The sequence below is a fragment of the Phocoena phocoena genome, chromosome 15, assembly GCF_963924675.1.
Source record: "Phocoena phocoena chromosome 15, mPhoPho1.1, whole genome shotgun sequence".
NCBI lineage: Eukaryota > Metazoa > Chordata > Mammalia > Artiodactyla > Phocoenidae > Phocoena > Phocoena phocoena.
In genome coordinates, this window is record NC_089233.1 from 39,806,622 (window position 1) to 39,822,815 (window position 16,194).

General features: G+C 44.7%; 1 protein-coding gene across 1 annotated transcript in view; it reads left to right on the forward strand.

Moving 5' to 3' along the window:
* Positions 1 to 3,568: 3,568 nt before the first annotated feature.
* DTD1 (D-aminoacyl-tRNA deacylase 1) overlaps positions 3,569 to 16,194 on the forward strand; it is a 107,734-nt gene continuing 95,108 nt past the window's right edge. The window contains exons 1-3 of the mRNA XM_065892771.1: positions 3,569 to 3,688; positions 8,889 to 8,979; positions 10,715 to 10,950. Of these exons, the coding sequence (XP_065748843.1) occupies positions 3,646 to 3,688; positions 8,889 to 8,979; positions 10,715 to 10,950 (370 nt within the window). The 5' untranslated portion in view covers positions 3,569 to 3,645. The remainder of the gene's footprint in view (positions 3,689 to 8,888; positions 8,980 to 10,714; positions 10,951 to 16,194) is intronic.

Consider the following 16,194-nt stretch of genomic DNA (forward strand, 5'->3'; position numbering starts at 1 on the left):
GGAGCGGGATGGCACTGGGGCTGGAGAGAAGAGGGCACGTGGGGTTCGTTTGGGGGAGTCAGGAGATTTGTTGATGGACTAGTTACTCAGGGAGAGGGAAAGAGCAATCATGAGTCGCTTATGGCTGGAGGAAACAGTGGAGCCATTGATTTGAATCAGGGTGGCCCAGCTGGCGGAGTGTGGGGGGCTTGGGGGGATTGCACTTCAGTCCTGGCACTAACCACCCAGACTTAGCACAGACCCTGCAAGTCTAAGGGCACGTCCCCAAAAGGGCAGCCCTCAGTTCAGATGCCAGGTGCACCTTGGGGGTCGCCAAGCCACCTTTACTTCCGACCAACTGGCTACAAATTTGGGAGTTTTTTTATGACTCCTACAGGTTAGATAACTTACTACAATGACTCACTGAACTCAAGAAAGCCTTATACTTACGGTTTTATTATAAAGGATACAAATCAGGACTAGCCAAACGAAGGAACACATCAGGCAAGGTCTGTGAAGGTCCACAACAGAGAGCTTCACTGCTCTCTCGGTGGAACCAGGGTGCAGGTTCCTCATCTGTGTGTTCACCAGCCAGGACGCTCTGCTAAGGTTCAGTGTCCACAGCTTTTATTGGGGTTCCATCTCATATGCACAACTGATGGACTCATCTGCTGTGTGACTGAACTCAATCTCCAGCCGCATCCCACCGCCCCTCCTCAAAGTCCCACCCTCTAACCACATGATTGGTCTTTCTGGTGACCGGCTCCCACCCTGAAATGTTTCATTAGGAACTCCTATCCCTTGGGAAATTCCAAGGATCTTAGAAGCTCCATGCCAGAAACCCAGAACAAACACCAAATTCTTTTTTATACGGCAGGGGTGGAAAGCCTGAATCCCATTTTCAGTCTGTTAATTTGGTTCGTGGAAGTGGAGAGGTCAAGAAGGCATTTGGAAGCACAAGCACAGAGGATGTGTTGGGAATGGAAATGAAAATATGTGAGTCAATAGCACAAGGTGGAATTCAAAAACGTGAGGAGAGTGGTGATTTAGAGGGCAAAGGAGAGCGTGCAGAGGGAAGGAGGCACCGCAAGAGGGGCTGCTGGATGCTTCTGCCTCCTGATACTGACCTTTTCGAGCTCAATAAATATGTAAAAAGAATCCTGGTATTTTGGTATATTTTTAAAACGTTTTATTTTGAAATAAGTTACCTTCACTTATAGCCCAAGTGGTCAACATTTTACTTTGCTCTATCACTCTCTTTATTTTCTCTGTATATATCATTCTTCACCAGAACTGAAAGTTGCAGATATGTTGTCCCTTTACCCCTAAGTACATGTGTGTATTTCCTAAAAACGAGGATGTTCTCTTACATAAAAATCAGGAAATTAATATTGGTTCAATGCCATTATCAAATCCAGCAGTTCTCAAAGCGTTCTCTGAGATCCTCCTTAGAGGAGCTGAGATTTCCACCTATTTTTATAATAACAAATAGACAATATTTGACTTTTTCATTCCTATTCTTTCAAGAGTGTACAATGGGGTTTTCAGAGGCTTCATGGTAAGTCATGATCTCATTGCTCTAATGTCAGTATATAATGGATTTATTATTGTCATTTAAAAAATTATCATAAGTCAATATTTAACAATTTTTCTAGGTTGTAATTTCTAGTACAAGTAAAAATCTTAAGATATAAGCTATTTGGGGTGTTCAATAATTTTTAAGAATGTAAAGGGGTCTTGAGATCAAAATGTTTTGAGATATGTTGATTTGATGCAAAATTAAACAAAAATATTTACCAATTGTCCCAATATGCACTTCTTTCTTTTTATTTTTTTCTGGCTAGGATAAAACTCAGTTCCTGCATCACGTTTAGTTTTCCTGTCTCTTTAAAAGTCCCCTTTAATTTGGAACAGTTCTTCAGACTTCCTTTTTCTTGACATTTTTGAAGGATCCTTCTAGTTATTTTGTAGAGTGTTCCTTAATTTAGGCTTGTCTGATGTTTCTTCATGATTGGATTCAGATTCTACATTTTTGGCAGAAATACCACAAAAGTGACATGGTGTCTTTCTTGGTGCAATATCAGAAGTATATGATGTTTGTTTATCTCATTACTGGTGATGCTATCTTTGGCAATTTAGTGTGCAGTATTTAACACTCAAGTATATTAGTATAGTCTTTTCTGGCCAAATGACTGTTCCTTGTTCTCCATTTGAAGCTTTTTCTTGTAGGAGAGGAAAAAGGTTTTCTCACTCTCTTGAGGTCCCTGGCTGGGTCTGAAAATTAGAGTGACAAAGACAGATGAACAAGAGAAAAGCATACAAATTTATTTAAGTTTTACATGACGTGAGAGCCTTCATAAGGAGATGAAGACCCAAAGAAACAGACCTGTGTAATTTTTGTTGTTAGGTTTGACGAAGCATGAGTAGTCATGGAGGAACACGATAGGTTAAGGAATATGAGGTAGGCAGAGTAAACTGGGGGAAATTTAGCAAGGCCTGTTGGTTCAGATTCTTCTTGGTGTGCTTTTGTCTTTGGAGATAAGGCTGCTCCCTCCCTCCCAGTATAGATAGGGCACCTCTCACATTTATGACCTGTTTCAGGAGAGAAGCGTGGGGACCTGGGACCCTCTACCTGAGCACTTGCACCTGGACAAACATTTCCTACAGCAACTGATACAAAGAAACTATAAGAGACTGCAGATAACTGCACCCATGCACAGTCACAGGGGCAGTTATGAACAATAAGACACAAAAAGGCCACAAACCAACTGCCACTTCTGAGGTGCCAGGAGGAAAAGCAGGGTAGAGCAGACCCAAGTTTGGTTCGGGAACATCCTCAACTCCCTCCCTCTACACCCACCAGCACTATTAGGCTGTAAGAAGAAGACACACTGAGAAGGGCTTGTTTTTATCAGTGATAATAATTTGTTAGGGTAATACTTGTACAGTCCTTTGCAGATTTCTAACACTTTTGCACAGTATATATTATTCAAATCTTCTAACAAGTCTGGGAGAGGGGCCAAGTATCAGTATTAGAGGAGGAATTACAGTTACAGAATCACGTATCTGCGCACTGCTGGGACGCGGCTAGGTCAAATGAATACCTAAACAGTTAAATGGCTATTTTAGGCAGCAGATACTCTCCTGTCTGGTTTCTGAGGAGTTACAGAGGCAGGAAAACAAGGGAAAAAGAATTTGGGAGAATCTGGGGGCAGAAGGGTGGAAACATGGAAGGAGGCACACGATTAGGATTAGTATTCAGGACAAAGCTGGGATTCAGGGATGACTGTCTCTCAGGCCGGGGTTTGTGAAAAGAAACCGGGGCAGAAACTACTGTCTGGGCACCAGTGAGTCGGGCTGGGGTGTGGGGACGGGGAAGGGGGTTGCGGGACTCCAGCGTCCGGGCGGGGCTCATCTAGCTGTACGAGGGACAGGACCAAGAGTGGGCGGGGCCTCTCGCGGGGGCGGGGCCACACGGAGAGCTCAGATGGGCGGGGCCAACCTGTGGTGGGCGTGGCCGACGTGGGCGGGCCGTCGACTCGCGGGTTCAGGGGGTCGGGGCGCGCTTCCAGGTGTCCCCGGCAGAGGGCGCGGGCAGCTGCGCAGCCCGCGGAGTCCCGAGGCCGGAAGCCGCGCGGCGCCGCCCCGCTCGCCCCAGCCGTCGCCATGAAGGCCGTGGTGCAGCGCGTCACCCGGGCCAGCGTCACAGGTCAGTCGGGCGGGGCCGGGCCGGGCTGGTCGTCCCCGGGCCGCCGCCGGCCGCGCGCGAGCCCGGCCCCCGCCGCCCCGAGTCCCCGCCGTCCCGGGGCGCCGTCCACGGGCTGCAGGGTCTCCGCTTAGTGTCGCGGTGACCGCGCCTCGTCGTCTTCTGCAGCGTTTCCTTTAGTCCGGAGCGCAGGTGGCCTCCCGCATCCCCCGACCGTCCGCCGAGCATCCCCCGGCTCGCCCTTCCACGCGGTGTTAAACAGACGACGCGTGGGAGCGTTTCCGGGGCACACATCCCTTCCCCAGCCTTCTGCCCCGCGTCTCCCTTTCTTGCCGGTTTTCTCCGTGTCCCGGTTCACCGGGAGCTTGACTCCCCTAAGGTGCCCGCTCGTGACAGGTGCTCGTAGGGGTGGGTTCTGACCGTGTCTGCCCACGTGACCCGGGTGGGAACCCAGAGGATCCAGGATGAGATGTTTCTCTTTTCCACCAGTTTCATGTGAACCGAGCCACGCAACCATCAGTCATGGCTTGAACACTGCGGTCTAGTCTGAACATCAGGGGTCCGGATGATTAATAGGTAGAAGGAAGTCCTTTTAAAAACTCAAGCCAAGATAAGCAGAAATAGAGACACAGAAGTAGAGAACAAACGAATGGACACCAAGGGGGAAGGGGTGGGTGGGATGGATTGGGAGATGGGGATTGACATATATACACCTACACTATTGATACTATGTATAAAATAGATAACTAATGAGAGCCTACTGTACAGCACAGGGAACTCTACTCAATGCTCTGTGGTGACCTAAATGGGAAGGAAATCTAAAAAAGAGGGGATATATATATACACATATAGCTGATTCACTTTGCTGTACAGCAGAAACTAACACAACATTGTAAAGCAACTATACTCCAATTTAAAAAAAAACCTCGAGTGAAGATAGTATAGATGTTAAAATTTTTTTGAATGATTAACTTTACATTGTCTTCTAGTCTTTCCTATTTTTATTGGCAGAATTCTAATATTGTTTCAGTTCAAGTAGTTCTAGATATCCTTTCCTTCAAGCCTATACCAAATGTGTGTTTCTATGTCCAGGAGAGTATAAATCTAAGAACGAAACAACAAAATCCCCTTAAGAAACAATCAGACTCAGTAAAACCATATATTTAGATCCGAGATTCTACTTTTCAGTCCTGGCTAATGATTTCTAAGCTGTTCTGATAAGTGATTTGGGATATCGTCCTGGAGTAATAGGGAATAGTATAGCTCTGGAATTTATGAAATTTTAAAACAAAGTGGGCTTTTTTTTTTTTTAGTATTTTAGTTAATATGTAACTTCACTAAAACTGGGAAAATTCATAGATGAAAAGAATTTCTTGCTTTTTTTGAGAAGAATCTTGCAGCCTGCCCTATGTGGTCATGATGGCCAGTGAACAGACTTTGGAGAATGTAAGTTTTGATCAGAATGGAGAACTCTCCATTGTGCTGATCTGGAATATCAAAAACACATTTCTGTGAGATTAGCTGAATAGTTTGAATGATCTTACTTTAGTTTGAATGAACTTACTTTAAGTTGTATGCTTTTAGTTAAAAACAACAAATTAACTGTCTGAAGGTGTTAATAAGATGGAATTCTCTCACAGTGCTGGAGGAAACTTTGAGTAGCCTTGCCTTCTACTTGCATTGTAATGGGGAGAGGTTTTCTGATTCCTTTAGAATGTGACTGACAGGCTTCACTTCCATGTGGCCTTTCTCGAATGGCATTTTATTTCAAAGGTTCTAAAATGTCACTTCCAGTTTTATAGGTGGGACAGAGTATTAAGAGTCACATATTACGTGGCAGGCTCGCTTTATGAGCTTGGTCAAACACATTTGATGCCTTAGCATGGTTATTGTGATAATCTAATTTTAAAAGCTTTTTGACAGAACACTTCAAACATATTCATGTGGTTACACACATGGAATAGTACAATAACCCCCATGTCCATCACTCAGCTTTATAAGCCGAAATCTGAATAGAATCATAGAATGTTGGGAAGAGATTGGTTGGGTTTGAATGCGTTAATTTGCGAGCTGGTGAATTCTTCTCAAAGAGGAAGTCTTGGGTGATGCCACTATACGTGGCATCAAATAAACATTGACCAAATAGCTCAGGTCTCTTCTAGCCCTGTGACCTTTTGTCTAAAATGGTGATTCTCAAGTTTTTCCCCTTGGAAATCCGTTTGTCTATAATAAAACATCTCTTTAACCTCCTAATTCTTCTGCCTGAAGGAGGGACAAAACTTCTCCAAAATAAGAGAGCGAATTGTGTCATCTCAAGGCTTTGGTGCATAATTCATTTCTTATTAGGATAATACCACATTATAAAAATATTGAAACTGTTCAAATAGTGATTTGAATCACTTCAAATAGTGATTCTATTTTTGAGAATCTATTCTAAGAAGATAATCCTAATTATAGAAGAAGCTTTAGAGGGGTGAACAGGTGGAGCACAGAGGATCCTTAGGGCAGTGAAACTACTCTGTACGATACTGTCATGGTGGATACGTATCATTACATTTGTCCAAACCGATAGAATGTCCAACACCAAGAGTGAGCCCTCATGTAAACTGTGGACTTGGAGTGATAATGAGGTGTCAGTGTAGGTTCATCATTTGGAACAAATGTACCATCTGGAGGGGGATGTTGATAGTGGGGAGACTGCATGTGGGGCTGGGGTATATGGGAAATCTCTGTGCCCTCTGTTCAGTTTTGCTGTGAACCTAAAACTACTCTATACACGAAAGTATATTTTAAAAACCCCAAAACTTTAGTGTATAAAGATTTTCACCACAGTGTTACTTATTGAAGTGAAAAAATTTAAAACAAGCCATTTATCCAGCCAAATAGGATGGTTAGTCCATCCATGGATGGAATGCAAATGTTCCACTGGATGGGCTGCAACTATTAAAAGATGCTTAGGAAAAGCTCATAATGTGGAAAAATCCTTATGAGATGTTAAAAGATGAGACACAAAAATTTATACACAATATTACTATGGTAGTTGAGAACAAATATGAAGTAAAATCTGTGAATAGAGGAAATATCAAAAGGAAATCAGTAACATACTAAAGTGCTTGTCTTCGGTGGTTCTTTTTGCTTTCCTGTTTCTTTTATTTTTTAAAGTTTTTCTGTACTGCATGTGCATTACTTTTAATGGTGGACATAGTTCAACCATCATTCTTTTTTAAGTTTTTAAAATATACTCTGGGGAAAATTTTAAAAATATCTTGATACTGTAAGAAAATAATATTGACTTACTTAAAGAACAAATAAAGCCACAGTTTTCTAAAGCACTGCAAACAGGCAAGCAAGCCCAGCTGTTTACTGCTTATGTCAGGATAGCTGATTTCTGTTTCAGATTTTTGAGTCAGTGGCTCAAAGGACAGTAAATCACTCATAGTCCATTATAAAAAAAGCAGCACAGAAGGAAATATTAAAATATTTGTGTTTTCTTAATCATAAAACTAAGAGAAGTTAAGCTTTAATAAGAATTATTTCAGGGACTCCCCTGGTGGTCTAGCGATTAAGACTCCGTGGTCCCAATGCAGGGGGCTTGGGTTTGATCCATGGTCAGGGAACTAGATCCCGCATGGCGCAACTAAGATCCTGCGTGCCGCAACTAAGACCGGCTCAGCCAGAATAAATAAATCAGTAAATATTCTTTAAAAAAGAGTTATTTCAGGAACAAACTGATGCTCGTGCTCCCCTCGTGTCTGTCAGATGGTCCCTTGTCAGACACCTGCAGGGAGAGGGTTTCTCCCTCTTCCCTTAGCTTGCAGGATGTGGCAACATGGTACCGTCTGTGATGCCTTGTCGGGTATATTTGTAAATATTATTATCTAGCAGAAGCAAATAACAAGAAAATGGCAGAGTTGACCTTTCTCCTGATTGGAACATTAGGTCAGTATACGATAAAATAACCAAGCATCAATAATCTAATGAGCTTTGGCAAAAAGTTGGCCAAAAAAATTGAAAATCATGAAGATCAACATTTGAAATATGGATTTAGTTTCATCACCATAATGATGTGTCTTGACCTAAGTACTGTGCCAGCACTGAGATACTGTCTAGTGGTAGTAGAGTGTACGTTTGATGCTAAATACATATGCAGATGTTTGGAATAGGAATCTATGTTCAAAGAATATTTTTTATGCATGGGGTGCATCACTCAAGATGATTTGGAGGGCATTGGCTTAGGATGCAACCTTAGTAATAAACTGGGAAATAATAGAAGTTTGCTGACTTGAAGCTTAACTTTTATTTCTTTAAAAGTTTATTCATTTATTTTAAATTAATTAATTAATATTTTATTTTTGGCTGCGCTGGGTCTTTGTTGCTGTGTGAGGGCTTTCTCTAGTTGCAGCAAGCGGGAGCTACTCTTCGTTGCGGTGCGTGGTCTTCTCATTGCGGTGGCTTCTGTTGCCGAGCATGGGCTCTAGGCGTGCAGGCTCAGTAGCTGTGGCTCACGGGCTCTAGAGCACAGGTTCAGTAGTCGTGGCGCACAGGCTTAGTTGTTCCGTGGCACGTGGGATCTTCCCGGACTAGGGCTCAAACCTGTGTACCCTGGTTTGGCAGGCGGATTCTTAACCACTGTGCCACCAGGAAAGCCTGTGGAAGCTTAACTTTTAAACTGTGTTTTTTATGTATGATATATTTATCTTTTCTGCAGTAAGTAGAGAAATCATTTCTTTATTTTTATGACATAAATGTTTTCCATTGTGCGTTGTTTATTACGTTATCAGGTTTGCTGCTTTCCAAGAAGAGCAGGCATCTCCTTTTTGAGAATTACCATAGCTGAGCTGGATTCTCTGGGGAGAAAAACTTTTGTTGTTACAGACGGGCAAACTCATAGAAAGTTTCAGGGGTCTCAACCAAGGTAGCACAGATGAAAACGTGGCCTGAAAATCCCACGTAATGGTTGTTCACTTCACAACTCATTCATTCCAAACGTAAAGTCAGAATGGACAAAGTATGACTATCATACTGCATCGACGTAACCCCTTTCACGTTTCAGTACCTACTGACTTTGGCAAAGAAGTTACGAGAAGTATGTGTGATGTTCAGACTTTCCTGTGGATGCTCAGATGTGCTTCACGGCACCTGTTTGGTTTTCCCTTTTGTTTCATTTCCCTTTTGTCTCTTTTCCCTTTTGTTTCCTTTCCAGTTGGTGGAGAACAGATAAGTGCCATCGGACGGGGCATCTGTGTGTTGTTGGGTATTTCCCTGGAAGATACGCAGAAGGAACTGGAGCACATGTAAGAGGCGGATTTCCACGTCACTGCCTTTCTAGTGGGACATGTGCTGGTCATCTAGCTGGCTGGCTAGCTATTTAAATAAATTTTATATATATATATATATATATATATATATATATATATATATATATATATATATGGAACTTCCATAGTATTTTGCTCCTATAAAGTGAGACTCTGTCAGTTTTACCCATGTCTCTTTTGATGCAGTGTGGTTATTTCTGTGTCACAGATGGGGAGAGCGAGGAAGAGCCGTCACCCAGTAAGTCAGCGACAGGGCAGGACCACAACTTAGCCTCTGTCCCTATTTGCTGCTGCAGCCTTGAACCATTCCCTTGGTGTGAAAACCAAGCCTCTTTTCATAGGAATGTTTTATGTTTTCAGTTTGAGCAGTATGATCTGGGCACTGTTTACACATGTTAAGAATGCCCAGTTGTTCACCGTTCACAATAGGATCTGGAGCTCAGAGAGGTTACATTACCTGCCGGAGGTCATGCACACGTCCTTAGCAAAAAGCCTGACTCCAGGTTAGAACCTAGGCCACCTGGCCTGGAAGCCAGTGCTCTTTTTACTAAGGTGGGAGGTTTGTCACTGCTCTTGGCCCTTAGTACAGGCAGCCTCCCCTCCTCATGTTCACTCTCGCCCGCACCACTTCGCACATGTACTTCAGATGCTTGGATCCATTTTCTCTGCCCCTGGTGCCCAGAGCCTACATGTGACGGTTGCCCAGTTGTCCCTTTTGTATTAGGTTGAAAACCAGGCTTGGAACCAAGCTCCCGCTGAGGTGTTGATGACTAGTTCAATAACACTCACGGATGTTGGTATTTTAAAAGCTGTCCCCTGGATTTGCAAAGAGGGAGCGAAGTGGTGTAGTGGTTAAAAGCCGGGGGACTGGTCTGAATCTCTCCGTGGCTCTGACGAAATGGAGAGCTAGTACCTAACTTGGTTAAGAGCAGTGACTCAACATAAGGCAGACCCCGCTGTGGAGAAGGGGTGATGAATAGCGCCCACCGCAGAGGGTGCCCATGTAAGGTGTCAGCGAATGAGTATTTGTTCAGGCTTTGAACATGTCTTCAACGTCATCCAGAAAGGTGGCTTCAAATGGTGGAATTGCACCTTTCACGGAGGTAGTTCTTTGTCATTCGTCTCAAGTCTGACCTTATAAAAGCTACCTGGTCCTCCTCCTTGCCAGGGTGGCCATCCTTTGTCATCCATGTGTATAGGGAAAGCCCCACTGGGGCGTAAGGAGCATGTGACATAATTGTCAAGGTGTCTTTCCCCAGATCGTTTTGCATATCTGCAATGACCATGAGTTTTCTCCAGGGTATTTGCTGAATTGTTCATTTTGAGAAGTTCCAAGAAAGGGTGTAAAAGCGGGGCATCATTTATTCCAGTGTAAAGATGGAATTCTGTAAAAATTCAGAATTGAGCCCATGTTTTGACACATCCGGTTCCCACTGGAAGCTGCTGTGAATTGGAGGGGCTGACAAAAAAAAAAAAAAAAAGCAAATCACCAATCAACGCTAAGAGGTAGGAGGGACTATTATTACCCCTATTACAGATGCAGAAACTGAGGCACAGAGTAGAAAGTAACTTGCCTATGGTCACCCCTGCTGTAAGTGATGGAGCCAGCACAGTGTCCCTAGTCAGCAGGGTGCTTGTGACATTTGGGGGTGTGGGTGTGTCTGGGGGGCTTATGATTCTTCAGGTAGCGCTCACCCCTGTTTTCCCCCAGGGTCCGGAAGATCTTAAACCTGCGTGTGTTTGAGGATGAAGGTGGGAAACACTGGTCGAAGAGCGTGATGGACAAACAGTACGAGGTGCTGTGCATCAGCCAGTTCACCCTGCAGTGCGTCCTCAAGGGGAACAAGCCCGATTTCCACCTGGCGATGCCCTCAGAGCAGGCGGAGGGCTTCTACAACGGCTTCCTGGAGCAGCTACGCAAGGCATACCGGCCAGAGCTTGTCAAAGGTAGGGGGGAGCCCAGCGCTCAGGAGGGCGTCCCCTGGACACTTCCTGGCAGGGGAAAGGCAATCTGCAGATGCAACATTTCCTTTTCCAGAAAGTTCACTGTTTACGCTTATTACTTTCTTAAAACAGCATAAGGGCCGCTGCCGCCGCCGCTCTTGTGCGTGTCCTCTGAATGCCCCAGTACCGTTTACCCTTCTTTATTCTTCTGTCCACATTTGGAATGTTTAGCAACCCAGCAGTGTGCTTGATATAGTGGTGGTTCATTTCGGTTGCTTATCCTGCCCAACAGAGAAATACACCTGCCAGACGCCGATGGGAGCCATGTGTCATTTTAAATTTCTAGGAGCCATATTAAAAAAAAGAAAAAGAAACAAGTGAAATTGATTTTAAAACTGTAATTCATTTAGCCCAGGATATCCACAGTATTCTGATTTCACCCTGTTGTCAATGTAGAGTTATTGATGAGATAACTCACGTTCCTTCTTCCTACTGAGGTCTTTCATTCTCACAGTGCATCTCGATTCAGACCAGCCACATGTCCAGCGCCTGGTGGCCGTGTGTGGCCCTCGGCTGTCATTTGCACAGTGCAGGCTTAACGGCTTGTCGTGGGGACTGCCAGCCTAGCCTGACTGATCAAGATTAAGCCTAGAAAACGCCTGAGAAGAGTGGGCCTGGTTTGTGGGAGGATTATGAATCGGAACTTACGAATCTTCTTAAGAGGGGGTGTTTCTAGTCTGTTTTCATGTTCCTAGTGTGCTTTTCCTTCAGAGCTACTGGGAAGCGTATTTAGCCTCCTTTGGTGACGCACCTCAGGGTGAGAACTCGCTCAGCAGGGTGTCTTCTTCCGAGTCTGCCTGCAGCTGCTCCTGCTGCTGTCGGACTCTCGTAGCTGTTGAGTAGTTGTTAGTAGTTGACTCTGTAGTGCTTCCTACACTTTAACTTTCTCTCAGTGGGTTAGACAAACCCAGGTCCCTTTGTTATCGGGCCTGTTTTCAACCGTAAGTAATAAAAGTCACGACATGACTTTGGAGCTCTGTAGCAGAGCCCCGCATCTCTGAGGGTCGTCAGCTCCTCAGGTGGCTCTGTGTTCTGAGGAGTGATGTTCCAGCCCCTCACTGGTATTTCCTTTCATTTTAATTCTCCTCTTACTTGTGTCAGGTGTCCATTTGCCAACAGGACAGATGGATTCTATGTCATCAGGACCCTCCTGCCTTAAATCAAATCCTGCTCTTTACTTGGGTCCTGGTAGAGCAGAATATATTCGCTTCTTCTGGGAGCATCCAAGTTTAGAACTCTATTGACACGTCCGATCGTGGATGTCCACTGGGGTCCTCTGTCTGTCGTGGATTTGCTGCAAACAAGGTTCTTCCCAGAATTAGCAATTAAGTCAAGTGCTTTAAATAATAATTTTTCTTGGCTGAGACAAGGATTAATGCTGCCAGCATTGTCTTCTCTGCTTGATGTTTATAGAATCATCCCATTTCTGAGTAATCTCAGACGTATTTGGGGATGCATTGAAGTCCTTTGAAGGATGAGCAGAAGGAATATCATGAAAGGCTTCCCTGGTGGTGCAGTGGTTAAGAATCCACCTGCCAGTGCAGGGGACACGGGTTCGAGCCCAGGTCCGGGAAGATCCCACATGCCGCAGAGCAACTAAGCCCATGTGCCACAACTACTGAGCCTGTGCTCTAGAGCCCACGTGCCGGAACTACTGAAGCCTTCACGCCTAGAGCCCGTGCTCTGCAACAAGAGAAGCCACTGCAATGAGAAGCCCGCACACCACAACGAAGAGTAGCCCCTGCTTGCTGCAACTAGAGAAAGCCTGCGTGCAGCAACGAAGACCCAACACAGCCAAAAATAAATCAATTTATGTATAAAAAAAGGAATATCATGAAAGCACAGGTGAGGGCCCTTTCCATGGGAGAACAATGATGGTCGTGAAGGAATGCTTGAGTGAAAACAAAACCACTTTCGTCTAAAGCCTTAAAGAGGAGCATTTTATTATGCAGTGCTTTGTGTTCCTAAAAACACCTTTTACGTTTTGAAAAAAATCTGTATTCCATCCAGGTAATTATATGAAGTGCCTGAAGCAATGTACTGTAAACAGTATAATTTTATAATGGGAAGCAATGTACTGTAAACAGTATAATTTTATAATGGATCAGAATTTAAGCTCATGGGATATGATGCCTCTGGTCATGTTGATGAAAAATCAACATGAATTATGCCACGGGTTTTCATCAGAATTTATTTTCTGCTCCTTTGGGCTTTCAGAGGCACTGCAGTGATTTCCCAGGGCCTCACTCACTCTTCGCCTTTTGTCTCCTTTATGGTCTCTAGTGGAACCAAGTGCAGGGAGCGTGTTTTACGTGCTTGCTGTCTTTTGGTAAATTTTGAGATTCTGGCTTCCAGCTCCAGTACGGAAAGGCCTCTGTGACCTGGAGGGAAGATGGAACACAGACTGCTAAATACGTTTTCTTTCTTTTAGGATTTTCAGGACCTCTTTAGTGACTTTAAGACTTAAAGGAGTTTAATTCGAAAATTAAAACATTTAACCCTAACCCTAAAAAATTTTAAAAACTTTCCAGTTTTATTGAGGTATAATTGACCTCTAACACTCCATTAGTTTTAGTTGTACAACATGGTGATTTGATATACACATATATTGTGAAATGATCACCACGATAAGTTAACAGCCATCACCTCACATGGGTTGACAGTTAAGGTAAGGATGCTGTACCTCACATCCCCAGAACTTAGTTATCTTCTAATTGGAAGTTTGTACCTTTTGACCACCTGCACCCTCCAACTTTGGCAACCACCAGTCTCTTCTCTGTATTTATGGGTTTGTTTTTTTTTAGGTTTCGTAATATAAGTAAGATCAGACAGTGTCTTTCTTTGTCTAACTTTTTTCACTCAGTGTAAAGCCCTCATGGTCCATCCATGTCGTCACGAATGGCAGGATCTCCTCCTTTTGTGGCTGACTGGTATCCCACTGTGTGGCTAGACCACATCTTCTTTATCCCTTCATCACCAGTGGACATTTAGGTTGCTTCCATGTTTTGGCTGTTAGTTTAATTAGACATTAATTTTCACTCCCTTCCTCTTTAATGACTGAAACTTTATTTCAAATGCGTATTTAATTTGCTTCTCTTACTTGTTGTTAAGGGCTGGATGGAGGGTGTAAACTCTTCCTATTTCCCCTGCTGAAAGATTCAGACTTTTCTTTTTATCCTGAGTTATTTCAAGTCTTTGGACAGTGACAACAGTGAAAGGATTTTCTTTCCGCCTATACCTGTATCTTCTTTATTATTATTATTATTTTTGCGGTACGCGGGCCTCTCACTGTTGTGGCCTCTCCCGTTGCGGAGCACAGGCTCCGGACGCGCAGGCTTAGCGGCATGGCTCACGGGCCTAGCCGCTCCACGGCATGTGGGATCTTCCCGGACCAGGGCACAAACCCGCGTCCCCTGCATCGGCAGGCGGACTCTCAACCACTGTGCCACCAGGGAAGCCCACCCCTAGCTATTCTTAATTGTTATTCTTCTATATGCATTTTAAAATCAGCTTGTCTAGTTCCAGAAAATAATCTCTTATTTTTATTTGATTTGCATTAAATTTATAAATTCATAATTCCTTTGTTTCATGATAATAATTACTCTTAGCACATTTCCTTACCTCCCTTAACTGTTTTTTGGGACAAACTGCAGCCCTGGCAGGACGCCAGCCTCAGCCTAACCTGGGCCCGTGCAGCTGAATGTGGCTGGAGACAACGTCCACATCAACTGGCCTCACGGTTATGACCTTGACCTGCAAGGTGGCTCAGCAGCTGTGATACATCGGCCTGTTCATTCACTCGACTGCTCTCTCTCCTGAAAGCTCCATCCTCACCTTAGCTATTGACCTTACTTCCCATTTTCCTGAGAAAACGGAAGCACTCAGAACTTCCAGAATTCCGTCTGCTCCACCTGCTGGCATCTGCACCAGGAACCAGCCTGCCTTCCTTCGAGGTGGCTGACCCCATGCTCTCACCTGTGCAGGGACTGAGCAGGGACGTTCTTCTGCCCCCTCTTCTGTCTCTGAGTCAGTTTTGCTCCCCCATGCCCAGACCATGCCCACCAGCTTGCAGATCTGCTGTTGGTCCTCCCATTGTGGAGACAGCCTGTCAGCCCCACCTCCAGCTCCTGCCCCAGTTCTCTGCTCCACTTGACTGTGTGGCCTGTGGAGGGCTGTCTGCCCCCATCCCACTCCAGTCTGCCTTTGCTCCTCTCACCGCTGTAGCTGCTCTTGGCAAGGCACCATGCCCCCCACTTGGTCAGGTTAGTTCTCATCCTCAGCTCAGCGGCCCATCAGCAGGTTTAGTCCTGTTGCTTCCTCCCTCCTCTGTGGGACAGTAGTCCTTCACTGGGCGTTTAGGACTCCGCACTCTCCTGCTTTTCCTCCTGCTTCACCGAGTGCCCCTTCTCAGTCCTTGGTTACTTCTTTCTACTTCCTCGGCTTTGTAACATTAGAGGGCTCTGGCCTTTGAACTTTTCTCATTTACACTGGGCCCTTGGGCATCTTGTCCAATGGCTTTTAAAAGCCATCTAGGGAATTCCCTGGTGTTCCAGGACTCCACACTTCCATTGCAGGGGGCACAGGTTTGATCTCTGGTCAGGGAATTAGGATCCTTCAAGCCGCATGGTGTGGCCAAAAAAATAAAATAAAAATTAAATTCTTAAAAGCCATCCATGTGCTGGTGACTCCTGAATTTCTCTTCCAGCCTGGACCTCCCCAGCCTTTTTGTTGCTTTTCTTTTTGCCATGCTGCATGGCTTGAGGGGGTCTTGGTTCCTAGGCTGGGGATTGGGCCTGAGCTCCTATACTGGGAGCACTGAGTCCAAACCTCTGGACTAACAGAGAACCTCAGACCCCAGAGAATCTTAATCGGTGTGAGCTCTCTCAGAGGTCCACATCTCGGCACCAAGACCTGGCTCTGCCCAACTGACTGCAAACACCACTGCTGGGTGCCTCAGGCCAAACAACCAACAACACAGGAACACAGCCCCACCCATCAAAAAAAATGAGATGACAAAAAATATGTTACAGATGAAGGAGCAAGGTAAAAACCTACAAGATCAAATAAATGAAGAGGAAATAGGCAATCTACCTGAAAAATCAGAGTAAGGATAGTAGACAAGATCCAAAATCTCGGAAATAGAATGGGGGCATGGATCAAGAAAATACAAGAAATGTTTAACAGGGA